The 13,753-nt window shown below is 65.3% G+C and overlaps 1 protein-coding gene across 1 annotated transcript in view; it reads left to right on the top strand.

Moving 5' to 3' along the window:
* The window catches only part of CELSR1 (cadherin EGF LAG seven-pass G-type receptor 1), a gene marked incomplete at both ends in the record, with an annotated part of 96,039 nt that overhangs the window by 39,111 nt on the left and 43,175 nt on the right, over nt 1–13,753 (top strand). Inside the window, 3 exons of the mRNA XM_081083761.1 lie at nt 5,644–5,866; nt 10,643–10,758; nt 11,301–11,389. Of these exons, the coding sequence (XP_080939887.1) occupies nt 5,644–5,866; nt 10,643–10,758; nt 11,301–11,389 (428 nt within the window). The remainder of the gene's footprint in view (nt 1–5,643; nt 5,867–10,642; nt 10,759–11,300; nt 11,390–13,753) is intronic.

Here is a 13,753-nt window from a genome sequence, read left to right as displayed (position 1 = left end):
CTCGCCCAGTGGGGCTGGGCCCTGTGCTCCATAGCGCCCGCGCTCTCAGCAGCTGCCGCAGGTGAGCCCCCAGGTGAGCCCTGGGCTTAGCTCTGGGGTGGGATGGGGGCGGGGGTCTTCTCCAGGGACTCAGCTCCTCAAACTGAGGGTCTGCAGCCCTGACACTGTGGCCTGGGGCCCCTGGGCAGTCGGGCAGGGCCCCTCACCCCCCCCCCCCCGCCCCGTGCCAAGCAGGTGTGGGACAGGGGGCCCTGGCTCCTGGGAGCTTCGGTTTTGTAGTTGAGAGTGTTTTTTTTTGGGGGGGTCACATTTTCTGTGGGGGCTCTGCGTTTGCAGGCCTGTCTGTCATCCCCAGGGCGGGGGGCGGGGGGCGGGGGGCGGGTGGCTGCATTATTCAGCAAGGCTATGGCTTGCCCGGGTGAACCCGATCTGGCATGGGGGTGGGGCCTGCCGTAATGGGGGGGAGGGGGGCGCTTCTGCAGGGGTTTTCCTCCAGGTTGAGCATGACTCCGGGCAAGCTTTTGCCTCCAAGCAGATACCAGACGTGAGGAGAAGCCCACACGTGTTTAGAAAACGAGGGTCCTGAGAAAAGATCGCGTTAAACCCTGGCAGCACGCACCTCTGAGGAAGTGTATTTCGTTAAACTAGTGTCTTCTGAGAGCCACACAACAGCTATGGATACGGGTGCCCCAGACGTGACCCGATTTTCCTAAGGCCAGATGGCTCTAAGAATGACAAGCTGGCCCGGCCGGGTGGCTCAGTGGCTGAGCATCGACCTATGAACCAGGAGGTCAGGGTTCAATTCCCGGTCAGGGCACAGGCCCGGGTTGTGGGCTCGATCCCCAGTGTGAGGCGTGCAGGAGGCAGCCGATCCATGATTCTCTCTCATCATTGGCATTTCTCTCTCTCTCTTCCTCTCCCTTCCTCTCTGAAGTCAAAAAAAAAGAAAAAAGAATAACAATCCATCGTATCCCATCTCTTTCCAACTCCGTGCTCAGTGACGCCCACAGCAGCTTGAACCTGGCCGTGCTGGGGATGGTGGTGGGAGTGAGGGCGGCGGTGGCAGGGGGCGGGGGGAGGGGCAGGGAGATAGGGGGGTGGTGGAGGAGGAGGGGTAGTGCCCGCCATGGAAATGGGCGCCAGCTACAAATCTGCCCCTCCCGCCCCCCCCCCCCACCCCCCGGGTGGGCTGTTGGGACTTGCTAGCACCGCGTAAAATATCACACGAAGGAAAACATGGTTGGGTTAATGTACAGCTTAGACAAAGCGGGGTGGGGGCCGCGGGGAGCCCCAGCGTGGACTCTGCAGGAGACCCTGCTCAGGCCCCCCCACCCCCGCCCCCGGGGGCCCCCGGGCCTGAAGGAAGGTTCTGGAACCAGAGGGGAGGACCGCTCTGGGCGACCCAGCTCACCTGGAACCGGAGTGCTGAGTTCTCACCCTTCGTGAAAAGGGCGTGTTTGGTGCAGAATTCTTCATCCGTTGCATCAGCACATTCCCGCTCTGCATCAAGCGCACGCATTGTGTCGCTGTTATAATTTTGCCCGCGTTCGTCACTGGCTTGGAATTGGGGAAATCCTGGCCCGTGTGACCTCATCTCACAGGCGCTGGCGAGGATCCGCTGGGTGCTGGGCGCTCCCCGGCGCCCCTCGAGCCGACGGGCGGGGGGGGGGGGTGGTGTTCCTTAGGCACTCACTGCGTGCTCCATCGTCCTGGGCTTGGCCCAGCCAGACCGTGCCCCGCCCCAGAGCCTGCGAGACACGTGCAGGGACAGTTGCGCCCCCTGCGTGGCCCTGGAGCTGGGACTGGCACTGGAGAGGGGTGGTTCTGGCTCATCAGAGTCTGTCCTGGGCACCTGGACCCGTCAGGTGCCGGGCGGCCGGCCGGGAGGTGGTCCCACTGGCCGTCATTGATGTGGTGATGACCCACTGAGCATGTGCTGGGCCTCCCTCATTAGCCTGTGGGGTCCCCAACTGCCCGGCAGACCTTGTGGCCCGCGTGCAAGGTGGGCGCGTGCGGACGGGCTGGGCAGGTGGCGGAGGGCCAGGCCCAGAGGCGGAGGGCTCGATCCTGAGCCAGGGCGTGGCCGGGGCAGCATCCTGTCCAGCCCTCTCCCGGTTACTGGCGAGCCTGTGGGTTTGGAAGGTGGGGGGCAGCTGGCGTGGGTGCAGGGCCCCTGAAGAGGGTGTGTGTTGTGCAGAGGGTAACCCAGGTGCGGGTGGCCGTGCAGATAGATGGGTGACCGGGGCTCTGGGATGGCACTGGTGGGTGAAGGGAGAAGGGCAGTGGGCGGGGCCCTGGGTCTCCTGGCTTCCACCCCGGGCAGGTGGTGGGCCTTCCCCCAGGTGGGGTCCCCACGGGAGCAGGTTTGGTGAGGGGAAGGTCAGGTTTGAGGTCTGGGCTGCAGAGGAGGCAACGAGGGGAGAAGTGGGTGGGTGATGGGATGTGGGGCCCAGGCCTGGCCCAGTGGAAAGGGTGGGACAGAGCTTCCCAGGGCAGAGAGCCCAGCGCCTGGTGGGGACCCCAGATCCCGTGTGCGGCCCCGCAGGCTCAATGCTGCGTAGCCTCAGGCCACAGAGTTTGCAGACGCCAACACGAACCACGATGTACTCTCAGGACAAGCACAGAGGGCTGCAGGAGTGGGTTGAGTGATGTCTCCCCAAATCTGTGTCCAGAACCTCAGCATGTGACCTCTTTTGAAAGTAGGGTCTTTTCAGACCTAATTCCTTAAGCCTCTCACAGTGAAACCGTCCCACAATCAGTGACCGGTGTCCTGAGGGAGAGGAGAGGAGAGGGTGGTTGGAGATTCAGTGTGAGGACCCAGCAGAGGCCCGAGTGATGCAGCTGCGAGCCCAGCCGAGCTGAGGGGTGTTGGTGCCCAGGGGCTGGGAGCGGCAGGAGGGACCCGCCCTGGAGCCCGCAGAGGGAGCTGGCCCCGCCCACTCCTGGATGCCGGGCTTCTGGCTGCAGACAGGAGAGAATTTGCTTCTGTTGCTTTAAACCACCAGTTGTATTTTCAACAGCAGCCAGGGCACCACTGCCCTCCCGACCGGAGATGCAGATAAATGCTTCGTAGTCAAACAGGCGCAGCCCCACGGAGAGTGGGTGCTCCTGCCGCTGACTTGGGGTGCAGGGCCTGCAGGTGCTCAGCCCTTTGCACTGGACAGTGGGGTGTAGAGGCAGCGGGGGGCCCTGCAGGCGGGAGAGCAGGGGCCCTGCGTGGCTGTGGCAGGATGGGCCCCTCTTTACTCCCCCCCTCCGGTCACAGGGGCTGCCCGGGGAGCGAGGTCTCCCTGCGGCCCCGGGAAACGGCGTTTGGAAGCAGGGACACCGCAGCAAAGGCAGATCCGGGTCTTCACACGCGAAGGGCTGGCTCACGGGGCCTTTCTCTGGGCCGGGGTGCCTTTAGAGGTGACCCTTTAGGGGACATGGTGGAGGCCTCGTGAGCCAGGCTCCGCGGCTGGGTGAGCGGGGAGTGGCCGGCCAGCCCAGCGCGGGCCCCTCTGGACCAGAGCCAGGTGGCGGGTTCAGGGCGGGGCGCGCGGGAAGGGCTGTGCTCCCTCCTTTGTTTGCCGTCGCGGTCGGGGGAGCACGCCCCACCCCGTCCTTTCACGGAGGCTGTATTATTCCAGAACACTGCACTCGCCCCCGACACGCCCAGCAAACACTCCTGGGTGTCACAGATGTTCTCCAGTCGAGATTAGAGAACTTGAAGTGTCCGAAGGACATCAGCGCCTGAAGCTAAGCATTTAGAGTTAATACCGAGAACGTGAGGCCGCGGCTCCCCGGGGAATGGGCCGGGAGTGCCGGTCAGTGTGTGTGCGAATGCGTGAGGGCGAGGGTTTGCGTAAGTGTGTACGTAGGTGTGACCCAGAGGGTGCAGGAGGGTGTGAGTGCAGGGAGAGAGTGGATACGTGTGTCAGACAGTCAGAGCAATGGGCACAGGAACCGTGGGGCAGTTCAAAGAATCGGAAACGGGTTGCCAGGGAAACGCAGAAAGATGCGGAGCCTCAGAAATGCATGCGAGCAGACGCCTTCGGGCGGCGGTGTCATCAGTGCAGAATGTTTTGAGGGGACCCGGTGTTGGTGAGGCGTGTGAGTTTGTTCATCTTTGGGGCAGCAGCGTGGAAATATCAAAATGGGTCCGTGTGTATCCTCTGGCTCAGCCCTTCAGGAATTTTCTCAAGGGAGGTTTTCTTAGAGCTCCCAGGACAATGGTGAGCAGTTATCTATAATAGTAAAAGCGCAATATGCTAATTAGACTGGACAGCTGGATGTCATTCCGGACATCCTTCCGGACAAAGCCAAGGCGGCGGGAGCTGAGTCAGAGGCGGTTAAGGGCGATCAGGCAGGCAGGCGAATAGTTAGGGGCAATCAGGCTGGCAGGTGAGTGGTTAGGGGCGATCAGGCAAGCAGGCAGAGTGGTTAGGGGCGATCAGGCAGGCAGAATGGTTAGGGGTGATCAGGCAGGCAGGCAGAGTGGTTAGGGGCGATCAGGCAGGCAGGCAGAGTGGTTAGGGGCGATCAGGCAGGCAGGGGAGTGGTTAGGGACATCAGGCAGGTATGCAGAGTGATTAGGGACAGATCAGGCAGGCAGTGAGCAGTTAGGGGCAATGGGCAGGCAGGCAGAGGGGTTAGGGGGAGATCAGGCAGGCAGGCAGAGGCGTTAGGGGCAATCAGGCAGGCAGGCAGAGGGGTTAGGGGTGATCAGGCAGGCAGGCAGAGGGGTTAGGGGCGATCAGGCAGGCAGGCAGAGGGGTTAGGGGCGATCAGGCAGGCAGGCAGAGGGGTTGGGGCGATCAAGCAGGCAGGCAGGCAGAGTGGGTAGGGACATCAGGCAGGCAGTGAGCAGTTAGGGGCGATGGGCAGGCAGGCAGAGGGGTTAGGGGTGATCAGGCAGGCAGGCAGAGGGGTTAGGGGCGATCAGGCAGGCAGGCAGAGGGGTTAGGGGCGATCAGGCAGGCAGGCAGAGGGGTTGCGGCGATCAAGCAGGCAGGCAGGCAGAGTGGGTAGGGACATCAGGCAGGCAGTGAGCAGTTAGGGGCGATGGGCAGGCAGGCAGAGGGGTTAGGGGCGATGGGCAGGCAGGCAGAGGGGTTAGGGGCAATCAGGCAGGCAGGCAGAGGGGTTAGGGGCGATCAAGCAGGCAGGCAGAGGGGTTAGGGGCAATCAGGCAGGCAGGCAGAGGGGTTAGGGGCGATCAAGCAGGCAGGCAGAGGGGTTAGGGGCAATCAGGCAGGCAGGCAGAGGGGTTAGGGGCGATCAGGCAGGCAGTGAGCAGTTAGGGGCGATGGGCGGGCAGGCAAGTGGTTAGGGGCGATCAGAACAGATTGATGCTGAGAAGGGTTAATGCTGCTCATTTCCCTGCCTGGCCCAGAGCGGGGACCTCAGCGGCCGGGCCAGGGCTGTGTGCCTCAGCTCCCTCACACGCTCCTGGTGCTCATGGGAACCCGCTGGCCCCATCCTTACATCGCCCCCCGGAGCTGGGGCCGTGGTGCCGACGAGAAGGGCACAGGGACAGCCACCGACCGTGCTCTGCCCCCGGAGCCTCGGCCGTCCGGGCTCTCTCGGCCGCGGGATCCGTGGGGTGGGAGGCGTGCGCCTCCTCGGGCGGCCGTGTGACCCCGTGCCCTGTCCCGCCCGCAGGTGACCACTGCGAGGTGAACGTCCGCTCGGGCCGCTGCGCCCACGGCGTGTGCAAGAACGGGGGCACCTGCGTGAACCTGCTCATCGGCGGCTTCCACTGCGTGTGCCCGCCCGGCGGCTTCGAGAGGCCCTACTGCGAGGTGACCGCCCGCAGCTTCCCGCCCCGGTCCTTCGTCACCTTCCGCGGCCTCCGGCAGCGCTTCCACTTCAGCGTCTCGCTCACGTGAGTGTGTCCCCGCGGGACGTGCCCCCGCAGGACGTGTCCCTCCCATGGGACGTGTCCCCCCACAGGACGTGTCCCCGCAGGACATGCCCCCGCAAGACGTACCCCCCCCCCCCACAGGACGTGTCCCCGCAGGATGTGTCCCCGCAGGACGTGTCCCCCCGCAGGACGTGTCCCCCCGCAGGACGTGTCCCCCCACAGGACGTGTCCCCGTCGGCGTCCCGCTAGATAACACATCACCAGCTGTGGCCTGTGATAGTCGCGGGCCCAGCGCTGGCCGGAGGCCGCTGCTTCTTGTTAGGGCCCCGCAAGCTGAGAAGGTGGGGCTCCTGGGTCAAGCGTTAGCGGTCCCCCGGAGGCCGGTGCGGGCCGTGTGGCTGCTGCTCACCCTCGGGAAGGCCCTGGCGGGTCTGGTCCTGCTGGCGGCTGCGCTCGGGGCCCTGACATCCCGGTGGCCCAGGGTGCAGGGAGCAGGGACCCGCGAGCTCGGCATCGGGTGGACTCCGCGTGGCTCCCTGCTTTGCCCCCACGCGCCGGGGAACGGGGCTGCCCGCCCCCTTCTGGTTCCCTAACGGCCACACGGGACGCAGGCCCCCTGTGCTGGGCTCCCTAGGGTGCCCCCCGGAGGGTTTAGATTTGAATGGACGTGTGCAAAGCTCTTTCCACTTTAAAGGTTCCCGTCAGGTTTGACGTAGCAGAGCAGAGCATCTGGTTGTTTGCGCCACTGTCTGCCGGGCCCCGTGGGGGACACGGTCCTGGGGTAGGAACGCTGTGTTCTGTGGCCTCTGGGTGGGCACCTGGACCCCGCTCTCCCTGGCTGCTGCCCTCTGGATGGAGCAGGCTCCCCTCCTGGGAGTCCAACGGACCCCATAGAATGCTGGTGCGAATCGTCAGCGAGCCAGGCCTGGGCCCCTGGGTGAGCGGCGGGGTGCGCCACATCACCCCGAAACCCAACCGAGCCAGGCATGTGGGCCGACTCCGGGACCTGTGGGTGGCGTCCTGGGGGACGGGACAGGGCTCGTGCCCCTGAGGGTCACGCGGCTTGGGTGGTCAGTCCGCACAGCACGTGGGTGTAGGGTGCCTGGGCTGCAGGGTGAGTCAGGAATGTCCCTGGGGGCCCTCACCTCGGGCAGGAGAGACCCCGCCAGCCGTGCCAGGAGGAGGCGGCTCCCGGCAGCGCAGACGGAGCTCAGAGGCGGCCGACGAGAGGCAGGTGGGCCGCACCGTCTGCCCCCTGTGAGCCCGCGTCTGCAGGTGGGGCACCGAAACGCCCTGCTCTGGCCCGTGGGTGTCTCCCTGTGGACGTGCCCCTGTGCCCCACACTCCGCAGATCCTGGGGACCCGTGTCAGTCTCTGCCACTTGTCCCGCCCCTGCCCCTCCCGCTCAGTCAGGCCCTGCGAGTCCCTCGACCTCGTGTCTCCCGCATCCGGCCACTTCGCTCCTTCCGAGACCCAGCACCTGGGCTCCCGCCGTCCTCTCTCCCTGGTGACCCTGGCGTGGCAGGCTCTGCTCTCAGCCTCAGAGGCCGGTCCCTGTCCACACTCCTGCGGGCCCGGGCGCAGCCCAAACTTCTTTAAAAAACTATTTCAGAGAGGAAGGGAGAGGGAGAGAGCGAGAAACACCAGTGATGAGAGAGAACCATGGATCGGCTGCCTCCTGCACGCCCCACACTGGGGATGGAGCCCGCAGCCTGGGCCTGTGCCCTGACCGGGAATCGAACCCTGATCTCCTGGTTCATAGGTCAATGCTCAACCACTGAGCCACACCGGCCGGGCAAAGCCCAACCTTTAAAAGTGCACGGGGCCCTCTGTGGTCTGACCTCTGACCCCTGACCCTGGCACCCTGCGTCCGGGACTGAGCCGCCTCGCCTCCTGTGTTCTCCGGACCTGTCCAGCCTCGCCAGGCTGTTTCCTCCCTCCCCCCCCCCCCCCCCCCGCCTCGCTGCTTCCTTCAGGAAGCCCCCCTGACCCCGGCCAGGCCACGCTGCATTCCAGCCCTGCGGACGGCCTGGTGACTGCCCACTAGCCCTCCGGCTCCTGCCTCTGACGTCCTGGCTTGCGGGCCAGGCCACCCTCCTCCCTGCCCGTCTGCAAAGGTCCTGGCAGGCACATGAGTGCCAGGCGGGCTCGGCTCGTTGGCAGGTTTCCTGCTGTGGCTCGACCTCCTCGCTCTAGACCCATCCTCACGTGCGTTGTCCAGAGCGGGAGTCGTGCCAGGCCTCCTGGCCTGACCTTCGACCTGGTTGCCGGGTCATTGGTCTGTGCTGACGTGTGGGAGGCCGAGGCCTGTCCTGAAACCTTCATAAGTGACTACATGGGTCCCTGGCTGGGGTTCTGCTGCAGGCGCCGGAGGGAGAGCCTGCCTGTCCTGTCACCATGCCGAGGTCCGGCCGTCTGTCCGTGCCGTCCTCAGGGGAACACCGTCCTGTTCCCAACACCCCAGGCACCCAGGCTCGCTGTCCCACCTAAAAGGGGACGGGCCAGAAGCCCCAGGGCCGGAGGCGGGCAGGCCCAGGGCGAGCCTGCCGGAAACAGACAAGGAAGTCCGCTAGCTCCAGGTTCAGAGAGACTGGAAATAAATGTGAAACTGCACGTGCACGTGACACGTTCTGTCCACTTGACAGCAATTGATGGACAATTTCCAGGACACGTGATGATGGCTCGGACGCCAGGGCCATCGTAAAATCAGTTGTTTTTTTTTAAAAAATATATTTTATTGATTTTCCACAGAGAGGAAGGGAGAGAGATAGAGAGTTAGAAACATCGACCAGCTGCCTCCTGCACATCCCCTACTGGAGATGTGCCCGCAACCAAGGTACATGCCCTTGACCGGAATCGAACCTGGGACCTTTCAGTCCGCAGGCCGACGCTCTATCCACTGAGCCAAACCGGTTTCAGCGTAAAATCAGTTTTTAAAAAATATATATTTTTATTGATTTCAGAGAGGAAGGGAGAGGGAGATAGAAACATCAATGATGAGAAAGTGTCATGGACCGGCTGCCTCCTTCACACCCCACAACCCAGGCATGTGCCCTGACCGGGAATCGAACCCTGACCTGGTTCATAGGTCAGCACTCAACCACTGAGCCACACCGGCCGGGCAAATCAGTGTTTTGTCGGGAACAACCTCAAAAGCAGAACCTCCGTATTTGGACAGAAGAACGGCAGTGCTTTGGAGGGTGGCTGCTCGGGGGCAGGGCCAGGGGGCAGGGCCGAGGGGCGCCGTGGGAAAGGTGGGCGCCGTGGGAAAGGTGGGCGCCGTGGGAAAGGTGGGCCGGGGCGCCAGCGCGGCTGCGGTTTCCGGGTTACTCTCGTGCTGCTTCTCCTCTTTCCCGTCCTGTCTGCCAAGTGCCCCCCCTCCGAGCAGCGAGCTCCCGGCTGCCCCCGCCCCGCCCGCCTTGTTCTCTCCCGCCCCTCCCCGCCCAGGCCTCCTCTCTGTTCCTCGCCTTCCCTCTCGCTCGCACCCGAGACCCTCCCCTGGGCCCTGGGCCCCTTCGTGAGCCCCATCTCCAGCGTGGACTGAGCTGCCCTGAGTGCCCTCCGCGTGCGGCCTCCAGAGAGCAGCTCCCAGGGGTCCGCGGAGAAACCGACACCGTGAGACCCCCGAGAGCTGGGGGGCCAGCTCGTCGCAGATTCTGGGCAACAAGCCTGGTGTCCAGTGGGTCCCAGTCTCAAATCGCCCCCTTTTCTGCCGGCTCACCCCGCCCCCAGAGCCCCACTTCGCTGAGCGGGCGTTTTCTCTCTCCTTTGTCATCAGCTCTGCATTCTAAGTGGCTCCCCAGTCTGGCCGGAGCCGTGGCTTTTCCGACCCGGGAGGCGGGCCAGGCGGGGCTCCTGGGGGGCAGCGGGGTGACCGGCCTGGGTGGAAGCAGGACCGTCCCCACACAGCCTCCCTCGGGGACGCAGCTCCTTCAGGAAACAGCCCCGTGGGCTCGGGAGGCTCCGCAGGGCTCTGTGCCCGGGTGAAGGGGGGTGTGGCGACTCCCTGGGCCTGAGCCCCCCGACCCCTCAGTCAGGGACCCGCGGGTCTGATGGGGCGGCTCCCTCAGCGCCTTGGTGGGAGGAGGCTCCTGAGTGGTTGGTTATCTGGTCCAAGTTAGCAGCTGTTTCGGCTGTTTCTCTTGGAGCGTCAAGTCTGGCAGGCCCGTCCGTCCTCCCGAATCACTCGCGCCTTCTCCCCCTTTGCCAGCTCCCGCTGCTCAGCCCTCTGGGCCCAGACCCTGTGTGGGCTCCGGGTGCTGCAGTGAGCGAGTCACACTCCCTCCCCTGAAGGACCCTGTGTTCTTATCAACAAATAAATAAGGAACATTCTAGAAGGACACTGATGACGTGATGGGCGGATGGGGTGGGGAGCACAAGTTAGATAAGATGAGTTGGGAACATCGCATCGGATGGCGGTGGAGACGGGGGTGGGGAGCCCTGGGCCCTGGTTGCTTAGGGGAGACCCACTTCCATGGCGGACGGTGCCATTGCCTGTTCTGTTCCCACGTCTCCAGTGGGCACAGTGGCGGCACCATCTTGTAGACGCCGTGCAGGTGCAGCCCCTGCTGGGTACGCAGGCGTGGCGGCCAGGCCCCGTGGCATCGGCTGCTGCTCCCGGAGAGAGCGTGGCTCTTGTCAGGTTCTGTGGGCCGTCAGCTCGCGATGAGAGCCGTGGCCGGGGCCATGGTTCCCGTGGGCGGCCCTTGCCGTGCCCTCCCCGGTCCGTCCCCATCTGCCGGGGCTCAGCCGGCGCGTGACGTGCCCCCGCGTGACGTGCCCCCGCTTGGCCCGCAGGTTCGCCACGCGGGAGAGGAACGCCCTCCTGCTCTACAACGGCCGCTTCAACGAGAAGCACGACTTCATCGCCCTGGAGGTGGTGGGCGAGCAGGTGCAGCTCACCTTCTCGGCAGGTAGGCCCCCCGCGGGGAGCGCCCTCGCCGCGGCCTCCCGGTGCCCCCGACCCCGGCTCCGTGTGCGATCCGCCCTGTGCGCGAGTCCAGGCCCACAGACACGTTCACTGCAGCGTTATTATTTTTTAAATATATTTGTATTGATTTCAGAGAGGAAAGGAGAGGGAGAGAGAGAAACGTCAGTGATGAGAGAGAATCATCGATCGGCTGCCTCCTGCACGCCCCACACTGGGGATCCAGCCCGCAACCTGGGCCTGTGCCCCGACCGGGAATTGAACCCTGACCTCCTGGTTCATGGGTCACACTCAGCCACTGAGCCACGCCAGCCGGGCCTCTGCGGCGTTATTTATAATGTGGGAACCCCGAAACGCAGCGCCGTTTCCCAGACCTGGGGCTCGCTGAGGGGGTGCCCGTGTGGGTGGGAGACGTTTACAAGCTGGAGACACGGGGTCCTGGTCGTTAGGGAAGATCATGTATCCGGACGGTCGGGCGGACTTCCAGCCTCGGTGGCCGCTGACCTGTTTTCTCCCCCCTCCCCCCAGGTGAGACCACTACCACGGTGGCCCCGCAGGTGCCCGGGGGCGTGAGTGACGGGCGGTGGCACGCGGTGCAGGTGCAGTATTACAACAAGGTAGGCCGGCCCACCCCGCTTCCCGCCGGCCCAGCAGCTCGTCCGCCCGAGACGTGGATGCTCTGAAATTGTAAAAAAATGTGCTGGTTGAGACCTTCCTTCGGAAGCGAGCCTGGGTTGAGGGTCCGTGTGACCGCACCAAGCCCGGGGCCGGGCCAGATCCCTCCCAGGGAGCTCTGGGCGGGCGGGGGGATGCGGGGAGCAGCGGTCACCCCACACCGGGGAAGGGCTTAGAAAGGCTTCATCCACCGCCGTCCTCGGCCGGGCCGTTCCCGAGGTGAGAGTGCTCCGTTCAGACCCGGCACCGATGCCCCGTTCGCCGCGTGTCACCGAGTGTCGGAGGGTCTCGGAGGAGACGCTGGAAGGGGCGGCATTTCTGGTTTCGTTTCATTTCGCTGGTTCCTGGCTGCTAAGGAAACGCGTTGTTGGTTTTCGCATCGAAATGCGCAGCTGGTCTCCGTGGCCGTGGCTCTGCCCGCTGGTGCCCTCCCTGCCGGCGGACGCAGGCGCCTCCCTCCCCTGGGTCTGCGCTGGCCTGTCCCTACCCGGGCGCTCCCGGGCTAGGTGAGCCTGGCTGGCGGCGCGGGAGGGAACGGACGTGGACGGGGGTGGGGGGTGGGGGGGGGTGTTTGTTCCTTCGCGGCCACTGCTTTCGGGCGTGTGACACGCCAGTGACTCTCCGCCCCCCACGGGCCTGGGGTCCTCGCTGTCCTCGCCCCAGCCTGTCTCCCTGACCTCTGTCTCTGGGGCTGCCCTTCACACGGTCCTGCTGGGGTCACTTCCCAGGCACCCCCACGGTGACCAGTGTTTGCCCCTTGTCCCCAGCCCATGGGCAGGAGCTGCCCCGTCACCGCACAGGGCGGGGCTGGGCCGGTTCTGACCCCATGTGGACCGTGGGCCTTACTCCCACGGGGGTGGAGAAGTTGGGGGGCGGTGATGTCTGAAGTGACTCGGGGTGGAATCTGAGGAAGGGAGGAGGTTCCCGGTGCCTGGGGGGGGCCTGGCTCCCGCAGCCCCGTGGGCCCGCTGCCCGTCCTGCTGTCTGGGGTGGCAGGGTGGCCTTGGCCGTGCGGGGTGGCATGCGGAGGGATGTGTGAGCGAGGAGGGGACGTGCGTGGGGCGCAGTGGCTGAGCCGCTGGAACAGCAGGCCTCGCAGACAGACGTCCGTGCGTGACTCCCGTCTGGGCTGGCATCTCCGCCTGGCAGTTTGGGACGATTCTTGGCCCGCGTGAGGGGCTCCCACCTGCTGCTCACGGGGAAGCACCCGTAAACGGAGCCCCCACCCCCGTCTGCCTCTGGGGGCCCCTGGGTGGAGGCAGTTGGGTTTTCTGGCCCAAACACGTCTGGGTTTTGGTCGCGACACTGCGCATGCCCTCGAGTAGAAAGGGGGTGCTCGCTGCTCCAGGGCCGGCCGTCGCCACCTCACAAGAACGCTCCCCCCCACCTCTGTGTGGCCTGTGCTCGCCTCTGGGCCCCCCAGCCTCCGGCCCCTCCCGTTGTTGGCAGGAGCTGGGCACCGGGATCAGCGGTCCCCGAGGTGTGTGCTTCATGGGGGGGAAGGGAGGGCCCCCCCGCATGCCCAGCAGGGGGCAGCCAGTGGGGATGGGCCGGGGGACCCTCGGGCCCTTGCTCCGTGTCAGGGAGGCAGGAGGCACATGGCCGCGCTCACTCTCCTGCCGTGGGGAGCCCGGCTCCCGGGCGGCTGCGGCTTTGGCTACAGGGAGCCTGCGCGGCACGTTCCGGAAGCCGCGGCGATGGCTGAAGCAGCCCCGTCCCAGCTGAGCAGGGACAGCAGCCCTGGCTGGGTCGCCTCGCCGGGTCCTCCCCATCGCCCGCCCCTCTGCGCCCTGGCACTCGCAGCCCCGGAGCGCCAGGAGCCCCAGAGAGGAACGTCCGGAGGAAGGAGGGGCCCCGCCCGCGAGGACAGGCAGGTGGTGGCTTCCTGATCCTGCCAGCGCCCCCTCCGTCCCGCCTGTCAGCACGGAGCTCAGCCCTCCCCGGAGCCCAGCCGTTTCCTCTCGCCCGAGGCTGCTTCACGAGGAAACCGAGCCATTTGCTCCGTGTCCTGCGGCCTCTGGGAGGATTTGGGATCATCCGCGCGTTTTTTCAAGGCTTTTGTGAAAGACGGGTGAGCTCCCCCACCAGCTTGCACGAGTGTGAATGCGCCGGTGGGTTCCGTCGGGGATTTGGGGAGATTACTTATGCCTGGAACTTGGGTGTGGCCGTAACCAGGGCTCTTTTAAGTGATTGTCCTGTGGCACCACCTCGCCGGTCCCTCCCCTCCCCCCCCAGGTACAGGGACGTCTGGGTGGCACTGTTCTGTTTGTCATAGAGGCCCCCCACCCAGAGCCTGGCCTGTGGCC

This window comes from Myotis nattereri (genome assembly GCF_964212035.1).
Source record: "Myotis nattereri genome assembly, chromosome: 2".
In the NCBI taxonomy this organism is placed as follows: Eukaryota; Metazoa; Chordata; class Mammalia; order Chiroptera; family Vespertilionidae; genus Myotis; species Myotis nattereri.
This window is presented reverse-complemented; position numbering and strand designations above follow the sequence as displayed.